Here is a 12,612-nt window from a genome sequence, read left to right on the forward strand (position 1 = left end):
GCCGGCTGTGATGTGTTGATGCTGGAGGAATTTAGCTCATCCACAAAGATTCCTTATTTGATCTCACTGTTATGCTTTCCCCTTCAGAGCTGAAAGACCCTCCCTGCCCAAGACTGGCTTGACTAGAATTGTAACTGCTTTCCGTCAGGACAGCCCTGCTTTCTCAAACCACTAGTGCATGCCTTCCAGTGGGGCTGGGAACTCTGAGCCGGCCAGGGTGGAATGAAATGCTTTCGGGCCAGTAGCACAGACCTTTGCCTAGCATGTGGATAAACTTTGGGTGCAGGGAGTCACTCCAAAAGAGAGGGGCCCTTTGATGCTTTGTCTGCAGGGAGCCCTGCCTCCACTGCTGTCTCGTGTGGCCTGCCCTGCATTAGGGTCACAGCCGCCTCCGCCCTCTGCAGAGTCTTTCTAAATTGCTTCAAGCCCTGAGAGTAGTCCCTGTGGGCGGCAGGCAGGGGAATTTGAACGCCGGCCCATTTCAGCACTCCCAGCCAAGAGGAAGCGCAGTTCAGCACTCCACACAGCTGGCTGCTGCTTGCCTCTGAGACAGCTTTGTGTGTGCAGCAGGACAAAGGGGGGAACTGCTCGGAGAGGACCCGCATTGTTTCTTGTAAGAAGAGGGGGGAAGGCCACAGGGACATCCACACCCACACAGCGCCCTGCCTGGCTAGAGATTTCTTCTTTGCGTATCTTAACCAAGAGGTAGCCGAGAAACAAGCTCAGGATCTGCCCGGGCTAACACATGCGGCAGCAATGAACTCTGCATTTCACCGAGTCCTTTCCCCTTCAGATCTTCCAGTGGAGGCAACTAGAGAACCTGTACTTCCGAGAGAAGAAGTTTTCAGTGGAAGTTCATGACCCACGCAGGTAAGCCATCCCCATGGCTAGGAATATTCAGCCTTCCGGATTTGCGTTTCCACCTGCCCTGAGTGTAATTCAGATTAACGCCCGTTCACAGGGGTTAGTGGGGAGAGTCCTTTTTTGCTCATTATGTTTTTGAAATGGACAACAAATGTGTTAGGAGGACACCGAGGGGATGTAATGAAATCTGGGTCTTGGCCGCAGAGCTCTGGAGGTGTCATTTGTGCCGGTGAATGTCAATGTATGTGATTTGTATGGCCTGTATTTGCTGTCAGTTTCCAGCATGTGCTTCACATTGAGGTCGATATTTTATTCCTATGATCCTCCTTCCCTCCCCTCCAGTTATTTTCTTCTTCTTCTAACCTGCTGTTGAGCTAACACTCTCTTAAAAATTGCTTGCAAAACTTAGGGCTCTGTAGATTTCTTTTATGCCTTTGAGAATCTTCCTTGGCAGTACATGTGCTCTTAGCTAAAGTACCACTTACACTTCAGAGACAGAGGCGTGCATTCTGAACTGGAGTACCTACCCCCGCCCAGTGACTCTGGAGTAATTCCACTGAAGGTAAAGCAGGTTCTCCAGTTATATGGGTAGAAGGGAGAGCTGGATCTAACCCTCTTTTCCTTAGTGAGATAGGTTTCCTTGTTGTTTACGCTGACGAATCTAATTCGAGAGACAGCAAGCAAGTTCAGAGGACTACCTCTTCTAATCATTGTTGGCCAGAGTCTGCCCCACTTCCTCACATTAAGTGGATCCAGAGGCCATTGAAATTAGCAGAAAGACTCCCGTTGTGTAGCACATTACCCCACGAGTAGCCCCTGTTCAAATCAGCTTGCAAAACAATGTATTACTCAGCAAGAGCAAGGGTAGAAGAATCTAGTCCTGTCTTTCCAGTACAGATTTATTTTAGGTGCTGCAATGCAGTGGTAACATGTTTTGCAGCTCGTTAGCCTGCAATACGAGTTCACCTTACAACAAAGATCACTGTCTATTGTTGCACCACCTACACACTAATGTATGTTTGGGGTGTCATGGTTAAGGGCAACTGCACCTATATTCCATCTCCATGGTCCACCAAGACACCCACGTTCAGGCCTCCAGTTCCCGACTGTTACCTGTCTTGGGTGGAGACCCAAGTCTCTTTCCCTCCAGACCTGGAGGTTTTTCCAGCCTGCGCAGTTCCTGGCCTACACTGTGGTATTCCCAGCAAGCCAGACTGTCTAAACAGGCCAGTGTCTGTGCTTTGCTTTCTCTCCGAATGCTATGAACAGCATGATTGCCAGCAGTTATAAATTACCACCCAGCCCTTCCTAAGCAAGCTCATTTATTCTTAAGGTGAAAGCATTACAGAGAAAACATATAAAACCCAGTAAGAGTTCCTGCACGCATACTAAAAGCTTACCACAGGCCACCTGTCAGTTTTATGGGGCCTCGGTATGCCAAACCCTTCCAAACCTTCCCATGAAGGATTGGGGCCCCCCTTGGACAGACGGTCCTGTCTGTTTGCTGGATCACACAGCAGGCCCTGAGTCAGTTTAATCTCAGGCTTTTTATCCAAAAGTTCTCTCTTTGTCTGTTAGTCTCTGGAGAATCCAGTTTGAACCAGTATGCACCAGCCTCGCCAGGTGGTGGTACCTCCCTGGAGGTGTTACAACGTTAGTGAAGTTGCCTAATCGCTGCCTACTGTTCTTAATTCCTGGAGGAGCCGTGGTCATCCTCCCGCATGGAGTGACGTACACTCCCTGGCCCACAATGTTACATAACCAATACAGTGCGATCTCCCAAAGGTTTTGCTCGGGGGTGCTGCATGTGTCACGTGGGGTAATAATGGTTCCAGATCAGAAGCAACTGGCTCTGTGGCAAGTGGTTATATAAGACGTTAAGACTATTAAATTTGCAACTCAATGGCATGCAGGAAAATATGGTCACCCATTATATGCATGCACAGTCGAACCGCTCCTATCGCAAACTGCTTGCAATCTGAATTTAGGTGGTGTGGATCTTTGACACAGAAAAACTCCCCATTCTTATCCCTGTAACCTTTATTGATCTGCATAAATGCCATCTCCTATATTGCATGTGGACTAGGCACTATACTGCACGAATGATTGTCACTCTGTTAATTTTTCACTGCGTAGAATAGAACCGTGTTGCCGATAAAAGCCAGACGGTACATGTTTAATTCTAATGCGCTGTATCACACTGCCACTCCTAGTGTAAATCAGTAATCCACATTGCACTATCAACTGGGAGTCCTGGATCCAAAAGGAACATATTTCAGATTCTAGTTTCCCGGCCAAGTGGGATGGACTTTCATGCTGAGTTGTGCAGTCTGTGGGGGCAGGGACACGGCCAGAACAGTGCTCTCTCACATTCCTTTCGAGTCAAGCCAAACCAGAGTGTGAGTCAGCATACCCACACTCAGCAGCAAAAGAGCACCGTAGGAGGAACATTGTGTAGTGGTTAAAGCACGGGGCTGGGTATCAGAAGGCGTGGGTTCTAGTCCTGGCTCTGCAGATGACCTTCCGTTCTAGAAAAGTTACTTAACTCTGTTTCAGTTTCCCCATTTGTTGAATGAGGGTAATAATACTTATTGCAGGGGAAGAAGCATTGAAAGGGTTAATTCATGTATAAGTGTAGTGTGCTTTGAGATCCGTGGATGAAAGTCAGGACACAAATAGAAATTATTATTCTCTACAGTAAGAGGAGAAAGAGATTAAAAAAATAATTTGAGGAAGAATTTCCAAGAGGTCAAAGCAAGTAATTAAATCTGACCTCAATAAAACTACTCAGTGCTTAGAGTTATTAGGCACATGTTTAAGTACCTTGCTGATTGGGCCCTGGATGTACAAGAGGCCCAAATCACCAGTATTCTGGGTGGCTGCTTTGCATTACCAGACCAGCACAAAGCAACAAGAGTGGGCCAGTGTGTCTGGGCCAAGGTGCTTAAATAGAAAGCTACTAACGATAGAGGCAGGGCTCTCAACTCTGGATATTTCAACTCCCAGGGAGTCATGAACAGGTGCAAGGGGTTTGTGACCATATTGCTAAGTGGGAGGGCATTTCCAGCTAGCTCCTGGCTCTTCGCACATGGAGGGCAGCAGTATGGAAAAGGCTGAGAACCCGGGACTGTAGGATAACACTGGAACATGATACCAACAGTCACAGCCTCTCACCTGGCTCCTGGACCATGCTGTTTCTCAGCTTTCTGATTCTTCCACCCCCACCACCGTTACCTTTCACTGGATTCTTAACAGTGCCTTATAACCTGCACATTTAGTTGGAAAACTATTCATTCCACATTTTGTTTAATGCTTCTGATTTGGTTCTGTAATAAAAATGTGCAGTTGAAGTGGCCCCAGACACAATGGTTGCTGTGATCTCCAAAGCCAAGTCTGGGCTGGCAGTTTCAGTTCTGGATCTGCAGGGTCTGGGGGTTTTATTGTTTTTTTGGCTTAGTTTCAACTTTCCTTTGCAATCTGACTTTTTTCTGCGCCAATTTCTCAAGTTTCCACTTACACAAAAAGAAATGAAATTGGGAGCATTCAAACACCGACAGATTTAGCGTTTAATTGGAAGTGAAAGTTAGGATGAAAAAGAGCCAGTTAAAGCTGTAGCCAAGAGACGATGGAAAGGAGGAGATCAGAGTGTGTGAAGGGAAACCTGCCCTGCTGCAGGGAAGCTTATCACCTCTGGGCATCAGAGAAGGATTTCCCTGCTCACCCTTCTCCATTGCACAGCTGCACACCCTTGCCACCCCCTGCACACCACAAACACACCCCCTCTCAACCCCATGCATATCACAGCTATACCACCTGCACTGTGCAATGTCATCCCCCCCAACACACCACCCTCTACTAAGCCCCGTTACTACCACCCTGCATTGCATGGCAGCACCCATTATGACCCAGAGGCAAAAGTTCATGACAATTGGTATCAGGTTTCTGTGTCATCCTATATTCCAGTGTTCTCAGTCTTTTCCATACTGACCTCCTCTATTACACTCAGCCAGGATTAGATAAAGGGACCCATTTACCTGACAGAGTAGGGATTTTTTTTCTTTCTCTAAAGCCTCAGGCAGGGTACTGGACCTCATAGACTAATAGCTTGATTCTATATGGCAAATCTTATGTCCAAGGAAGATGGAAATGTGCACTTTAAAAAGCTTTCGACTTACTGACTTCCCAAGGACACAGTGCATCAACAGCAGAGTTTGGAAGAGAGCCCTAGCTAACTCCAATCCAAACTCTGTCCACTAGACCCCATTACCCCTGAGATAGTGTTGTAATTGCTATTTGCAGCTTGCAGGTTGATGTGTAATGTAAAATGAAGGCTCAGTTAATGCAGGTGGCCATTATTTCCCTTCTGTGAGTTCCCCTTAGCCCAGAATAACAAGGGGAGCAGCTTTTTCTGCATGGTCCTTGGTTTTATTCTGCAGCCAGACCTGCTGTTGGCTTATTTTTTTCCCTCTCTGTTTATAGTCTGAGGAAACCCTGGCATAAACACAGCTCCTTCTTTCCTCTTGTCTAGGGCATCTGTGACCAGGAGAACGTTTGGGCACAGTGGCATTGCCGTGCACACCTGGTACGCCTGTCCTGCACTGATCAAGTCTATTTGGGCTATGGCCATTAGCCAGCACCAGTTCTACCTGGACAGAAAGCAGAGTAAGGTAAGACACTCACTAGAAGGAGAGCGTGCTATAGATGGCTCCCGCTCACTCACCACAATGCCAGTCTGCAGGTTCAAGTCCAGAGCTGGGCTGCCCTTTCTCTGTGCTTCTAATGAAATGAGTTGGAACAGTTTAAAATATCTGTCAGCTTGTCCCAGGACAAGGGAGTTTGATTGCATATCGGGTGGGGCCTGGGGGCTCAGTCGGGACAAACCAGAATAGCCCAACATGACTGAGTTCCTCTCTGCATTGTTTCAGCATATGCCCTAGTTCTCAAAAGGATATCATCATGAAGTCAGATCCATTTCAAATAAATGAGTTAAAAGTACTTTCAGATTCTGCACCTGTCCCCCAGTTCTGTGGTGTTACAAATACATTTTCCTAGGGGACCAGTTTTTCTCTCCCTTTTGCTGTTTGAAGGACAAAAATGAAACATTAAATCTGCTTATACACAAATTTCTGTACAAAGTACAATGAAAACAACCTCAAAAAATAGAGAGAGGAATATATTTTTTCCTCTAATCTTGTTCAGTGGTAATCATTTTAGGAGTACCCATCCTGGAATAGCTGCAGGGAGATAATTTTCGGACAGTTGTATGATTTTTAAACTGGTGATGTCCCTTTAAATACGAGCAATGCTGGTGTAACAAAGTTTAGCGGCTGTGTAGGAATTGTCTAGTGAGGGTGCCAGATTCTTGAGCCCCCATCTTCCCTCCACCTTGTTCCCCAGGAAGTTCCAAATATTCACCCCACTTCCTGTGAGATGTGCTCAATCCTTTCATCTTCTGGCTTTATTTCCCCCACTTCCAGCACTAGAGCTTTGGCTGCCAGGAGGACATCATGGGCAGCTACACTTTTCTCACCTCCCTAACAAGCTGTGAATAGGAGAAATCTATATATAGTCTGGGACTTCAGAGCTGCAGACTTTCAGAGCCCCTAGCTCTTTTTAAAAATCACAAAGGACCAACAAACAAAAGCAGATTCCCCTCCTTTTGGTGGGAGGGTGGGGTTTTGGGTGTCAGGAACTTCTCTAGCTTCTTTTGTTGCCAGCAGATTGTGTTTCAGATTGTGTGCACGCATCTGATCTCTCTCTTTCATGCCCACAGGCAACACCACCCACCAGCCATCATCAGTCAATCAGTCATGTTTGTGACCCTTTCAAAATGATTTGTCAGCATAATCCCAGCCATCATGCTATTGCTTTGATGTTAATACACACAAATATTTTTGTCCCTCTCGCTGAAAGAGTTGGGATTTTAGTCTGTTGTCCTTGTCTTTAAGGACACTGTCAAGATCGATAGGTAAACTGTTCATCTGAGCTCATTTAAGTTTCATTGAGCTGCTTGATTAGTTCTGCTATTAAGGCTATGTCTACACTACTGCTTATGTCGGTAAAATTTATGTCGCTCAGAGGTGTGACTATTCCACGCCCTGAGACACATAAATTACACTGACATAAGCGCTGGTGTGGACAGCGCTATGCCGATGGGAGAGCTCTGTCCCATCGGTACAGATAGAGCATTTTCACCAGACGCAGTACAGCTGCGCCGCTGCAGCACTGTCCATATAGACACACCCTCTGTGTTGTGCCTGGATGTATTTGTTCTTTTAAACCAGCAATGGACACTCCAAAGTGGAGCTGCAAGATACCTGATGGCTTAAGTTCTTAAGGGGTTGTGCAAATATTTTTTCAGTTCACATGGGTTTGTGCCCCTTTAAATTTCACTCTGAGTGGCAGCTTCAGATGAATCCCAATTTGAAAGCAAAATCTGGTTTTGCTTTAAAACTTGCCATTTCACATGATTTTGACTTAAAAAAAACATAAACCTGCTGACACTTGCTCAGAACTGGGCCCAGGGTGGTTCTAGCGATTGAGATGAAATTAGATGCAGCACCGTCTGACACGACACATTCTGACAAACCAGGCTTGAATTCTGAGTTCATAACAAAACCTGAAATCATGCAAGTCCTGCATCTTTTCAGATGTGGCTGTGACACTTGGCATGGCTCTGCTTGCAATGCTGATCTGCTGGATTTAAAAAATAAAATAAATAATATGATTAATTTGGACTCTCTTGCAGCAAAAACCATCCACAGCTTTTGTTCACAATTGAGCTGATGAGTTTATGCACAATTGAGCTTGTTGCCCGCCCATGGAGACCCTGACCTCTTACTGCTGCTGTTTCTGTCTGCTCTGTTCCAGAGTTCAAGCAGAATGTGGAAATTTACAAGACTCCCAGCTCTCTGAATGAACTCTTCAGGGTGCAAATTTCTTGTCAGTCTCCCTTTTTTTCTGCACAGAGCAGACAAAGACAGCAAGGCACAGAGCCATGCCTATGCGCTGATGACTACACCAAGACAGTCCAATGTTTGCCCGACTGGCCTCAAGAGACTTGTTTTTGTAGGACCTTCTGATAACACAGATGCTCTTGAATGCAGCAGGGCTTTCCAGTAGCCTGGAGCTTAAATGAGTTAAATTACCATAAAAATGAGGGAGATTCTAAACGTCCCATTGAAACACATGCACCACAAAATCCTTCGGCACAAGTAAGAAGGCCAAACTGATCCCTGGTATCAGTCCATCCCCTAGTATCACTAAAGGTTCCGCAGACCATCGGATCTCATTGGAATGGCACCACCGATCTTAAAAACTGCTTTGAAATTAATCCCAAATGAGCAAGCGTCCCTCCAAATAAATGAGACTCGCCAGGTTGCTTTAAAAATTTTCAGAACGGGGGGACTGAATGGCCTAGGGGAGTCATAATGGGGGATAGCCTTCACTTGCTGTGCTATCTGTACAGATTCCAGGCCTTGTGGCTAGCTGTTCAGTGGGCTCTGTGAAAGGAGTTATTGGTTTGAATCCAGTTCCCAATGGACCACTGCCCAAAGAACAAAAAGCCCATACATTAATTGGCATAATTGTAGACAGCAGAGAAGCCAAGGATAGAATCAGTGCAGTATGTAGAAACTAACCCCCTCTCCTTTATAAAAGTGTTTCCTCTGAGTACGTTACTGAGACTATGGACCCATCCAAAGCCTGTTAAAGTCAACATGAGTCTTTCCTCTGAATTCAATGGGGTTTGGGTCAGGCCCTTTACAGGGGAAGTTTACACTGCCTGTTCTTGGTTGTACTTCTCTTTGCTGTTCGCTGAATGAATAGTGGACTCTAGGAACTTCTGGTCAGGATCTTTATCAGCACTAACTTTACACACACATACACAAAGGAGGGCATGCTTCCAACAATCAGCAGGGTTGCCATGCAAGGGACTGTAACATCCAGTATTACTGCCTCTGCTCATCATTGTTCTATGAGTACATTAGCCAATGTACAGTTGATAGATGGCCCCAGGTTCTGCTCGGATTTACGTCCTGGAGGTCAGTGGGGTTGGACTCCAGTGCTTCTCACTCAAGTTGAAATACAAATACTACAGCACATGCTGTATGAGGATAAGAAATCACCAATGTGTGAACAGATCAAAGACTTGTCACCCCTGAAAATCAGACTAGTAACAGCCAAATGGAATCAGGTCCAGCAGGTCCAGGCTCCTGACAGCCAGTTCAGACAAAATAAGAAGTGACCTGACCCACCAGCTAGAACTGAAATTGACCCTTCAAAAGTTGTTAAGGGAATGTTGTTTAAAAATATTGTTCCGTTTCACGGGCCTCAGCACTTCTTGGTTTTGACCAGAAACAGCAAGCCCAAGATGCTGAGAGATTGTTCCCACTGTAGTTCTGTCCTGAAGTGATGGAGCTACTATCGGAGATGAAGGCCAGCGGAATGACTAGGGAGCTTGCTAAGGTGTTGGGAGATCTGGGTTCAATTCCACCCCAGACTTCGTGTGACCTCAACAAGTCCAGCAGAGGGCAATGAAAATGATTAGGGGGCTGTGGCACATGACTTATGAGGAGAGGCTGAGGGAACTGGGCTTATTTAGTCTGCAGAAGAGAAGAGTGCGGGGGGATTTGATAGTGGCGTTCAACTACCTAAAGAGGGATTCCAAAGAGGATGGAGCTAGGCTGTTCTCAGTGGTAGTAGATGACAGAACAAGGAGCAATGGTCTTACGTTGCAGTGGGGGAGGTGTAGGCTGGATATTAGAAAAAAGTTTTTCACTAGGAGGGTGGTGAAGCACTGGAATGGGTTACCTAGGGAGATGGTGGAATCTCCATCCTTAGAGGTTTTCAAGGCCCGGCTTGACAAAGCCCTGGCTGGGATGATTTAGTTGGGGTTAGTCCTGCTTTGAGCAGGGGGTTGGACTAGATGATCTCCTGAGGTCCCTTCCAACCCTAATCTTCTATGATTCTATTATGTCACTTAGCACTGCATGCTCAAAAGGAGCCTAACTCTTTTCGAGTATTCAGTCCTTAGTCTCTCTGTGCCTCAGTTCCCCATCTGTAAAATGGGGTTAATAGCAATTCCCCATCTTGCAGGGATAAATACATTACAGATTGTGAGGTGCTCAGATACTACAGTAATGAATGTCACATAAATACATGAGATAGATAGAGGAACTGTAAATAGTAATACTTCTCTAGTACTTTCCATCTGAGGAGCTCAAAGCACTATGTTTACACAGAGTCACAAATTAAGCCTTAAAAAAACCCTGTGAAGTAAGGATCCATTTTATCCCCATTATTGTTCCACAGATGTGGAAACTGAGGCAGAGAGGTTAAGTGACTTGCCCAAGGTCACATGGCAAATTAGTAACAAAGCCAAGAACTCATTTCCCAGTGCTTTGCTTTAGCCATTCAACTGTGCTTCCTCCCTTTTCCTGCTAAACTATCTGAACTTTTTCAGAGTGCAGAGTGGGGCTGGATATCTCCTAGAAATTAGTTTTCTTGCAAGATTTCTAGGATTCCCTGCTTTAATTCCAGTGGGTATAAGCAGCCAAGTTTTTGGGTGCCTGTCCCAATCAGACTTCCAAACACTGTGAAGATTTGCCATTTGAAAACGTTAAAGGCCAAACCAAAGTACCCCTTCTCACCTTGGTGAGGAATTACGCACCCAAGTAGTCCGACTGCATCGAAAGGGACTGCTCAAGTGTTGGTCCATTGCTGGCGATGATGACAATATTGTCGCAATTCTCACCTATGGCTATGCGTCTGACTGAAGTCAGAACCCTGATGTACAGTCGGGATGCACTGATGGCATAGGAAGTCCATATCTATGCTGTTTGATGATGCAGCTCTGTGGCACCTTTCACATGCAGCCTGGAGACAATTTCATCGATCCGACTTAAACGTGTTACATGCTGATCTTGTCAGAGACCCCCAGTGAATCCTGTTCTGAAGCCCTTGCTCAAGTTCTTTGAGACTGATGCCAGCCCACTGAAGACTGCTCTTTAGGTTATCTTTGAAGTGCTTCTAGAGATGACTCTTCTTTCGTTTGCTCTTCCTCAGCTCCCCATAGAAGATAGGTTTTGGCAGACGGTGGTCTTCCATTTTGATGACATGTCCGGTCCACCTAGGTTGAGCTGTGAATAGCACTCCCTCAGTGCCGGTTGTGTTTGCTCTCTCCAGGACCTTAATATTGGTCATTCTATCCTGCCAGCGAATGCTCATTATTGAATGGAGGGAGCACATGTGAAATTGCTCAAGCTGTTTAATGTGCTGTCTAATAAGAGTCCATGTCTCAGATCCATACAGGAGAGATGTTAGAACCAATGCACTGTAGATCTTCAGTTTGTTGGAGAGACGAACGTTGTGTTGGTTAAGGACTTTTGTTAGAAGTCAGCCAAGGGCCTGTCTAGTTTTACTTATTCTGGAGGCAGCTTCCTTGTCATGGGAACCATCATGCAAGACAGTGCTGCCCAAATACTTGAACTGATCCACATTTTTCACCTCCAGAGGGGTAGCCGTGTTAGTCTGTGTACAGCAAAACCAACGGGAGTCCTGTAGCACTTGAAAGACTAACAAATTAAATGTCTGTAGGCATAAGCTTTCGTGGGCTGCAACCCACTTTGTCAGCCACTGATGAAGCTTGCATCTGACGAAGTGGGTTGCAGCCCACGAAAGCTTATGCCTACAGACATTTAATTTGTCGGTCTTTAAAGTGCTACAGGACTCTCATTAGTTTTCAACTGTAAGCCTTGGATGAAGATGGCTGGTGCTGGGGCATTGGAATGAGGGGCTGGTTGGAACAAGACCTCTGTCTTATCGAGACTGATGGTGAGGCCAAAGAGCTGGGATGCTTCGGAAAACCTGTCAACCATGACCTGAAGGCCGTCATATCTTTGGCCCATCAAGGCGTAGCCATCTGCAAAAAGTGCCCCGACGAGAAGTCTCTCCAGCGCCTTGGGACTTAGCATTGAGTCTTCGAAGGTCAAAGAGGGAGCCATCGAGTACCAGTAGCAGATGTGTATCCCCTGATCCAAGACCCTTGTGGCATGGCTGAGGACAAAGGCAAAGAACAAACTGAACAGCACTGGAGCAAGTACTCAGCTTTGCTTCACTCCATTCAAGATTTTGAATGCGGCAGAGGAGACACCACTGGAGAGAACTTGCACTCTCATGTGGTTATGGATCAGAAGGATGATTTGAAGGAACTTTCTCGGGCAGCCCAGTTTATATAGAATAGCCCATAGACCCTCTCTCTGCTGACTGTATCAAAAGCTTTGGTCAAGTTGACCTGGGCCTGCCTTATGACAAAAATTATGTCCGTGTGATACTACAGCCTGGTCTGAAACCACACTGTGCTTCTGGCAGATTCTCCTCTGATATGTAAATGCTCACCAATGGGAGTGTGGATTCCATGGCTGGGTCCTAACATGAAATGAAGGTTTTCCGACCCCGGGCAAATCCCGGATTCTGTCGCACAGTATGACACCAGTTCTCTGAGTTCCGAGTTAATAGAAACTCCAGGTTAACCAAAGGTCAGCATGTCCTTGGGGTTGCATTAATTGACGGTCCACTGCAATGAAGGTTCTGGCTCTGATGCGCTGGGCTAGGAACCCAGCTATTTGAATTCAGGATTTTGCAAAGGGTTCAGCTGTGAAGCCTTCCCCAAGACCTTTGTAAAACTGGGGTTTAGCTGTAAATGCACGTTAGGGTCAACACTAGTCTGAAAAAAGTCAGTTTCTATAG

At 46.1% G+C, this 12,612-nt stretch overlaps 1 protein-coding gene across 1 annotated transcript in view; it reads left to right on the forward strand.

Annotated features, from left to right (window-relative positions):
- FRMD4A (FERM domain containing 4A) overlaps positions 1-12,612 on the forward strand; it is a 239,649-nt gene that overhangs the window by 192,052 nt on the left and 34,985 nt on the right. Inside the window, exons 12-13 of the mRNA XM_067564578.1 lie at positions 794-870; positions 5,393-5,531. Of these exons, the coding sequence (XP_067420679.1) occupies positions 794-870; positions 5,393-5,531 (216 nt within the window). The remainder of the gene's footprint in view (positions 1-793; positions 871-5,392; positions 5,532-12,612) is intronic.

Source organism: Emydura macquarii, unplaced genomic scaffold (assembly GCF_026122565.2).
Source record: "Emydura macquarii macquarii isolate MOO-44397 ecotype Brisbane River unplaced genomic scaffold, CSIRO-AGI_Emac_v2 contig_2636, whole genome shotgun sequence".
Taxonomy (NCBI): Eukaryota; Metazoa; Chordata; order Testudines; family Chelidae; genus Emydura; species Emydura macquarii.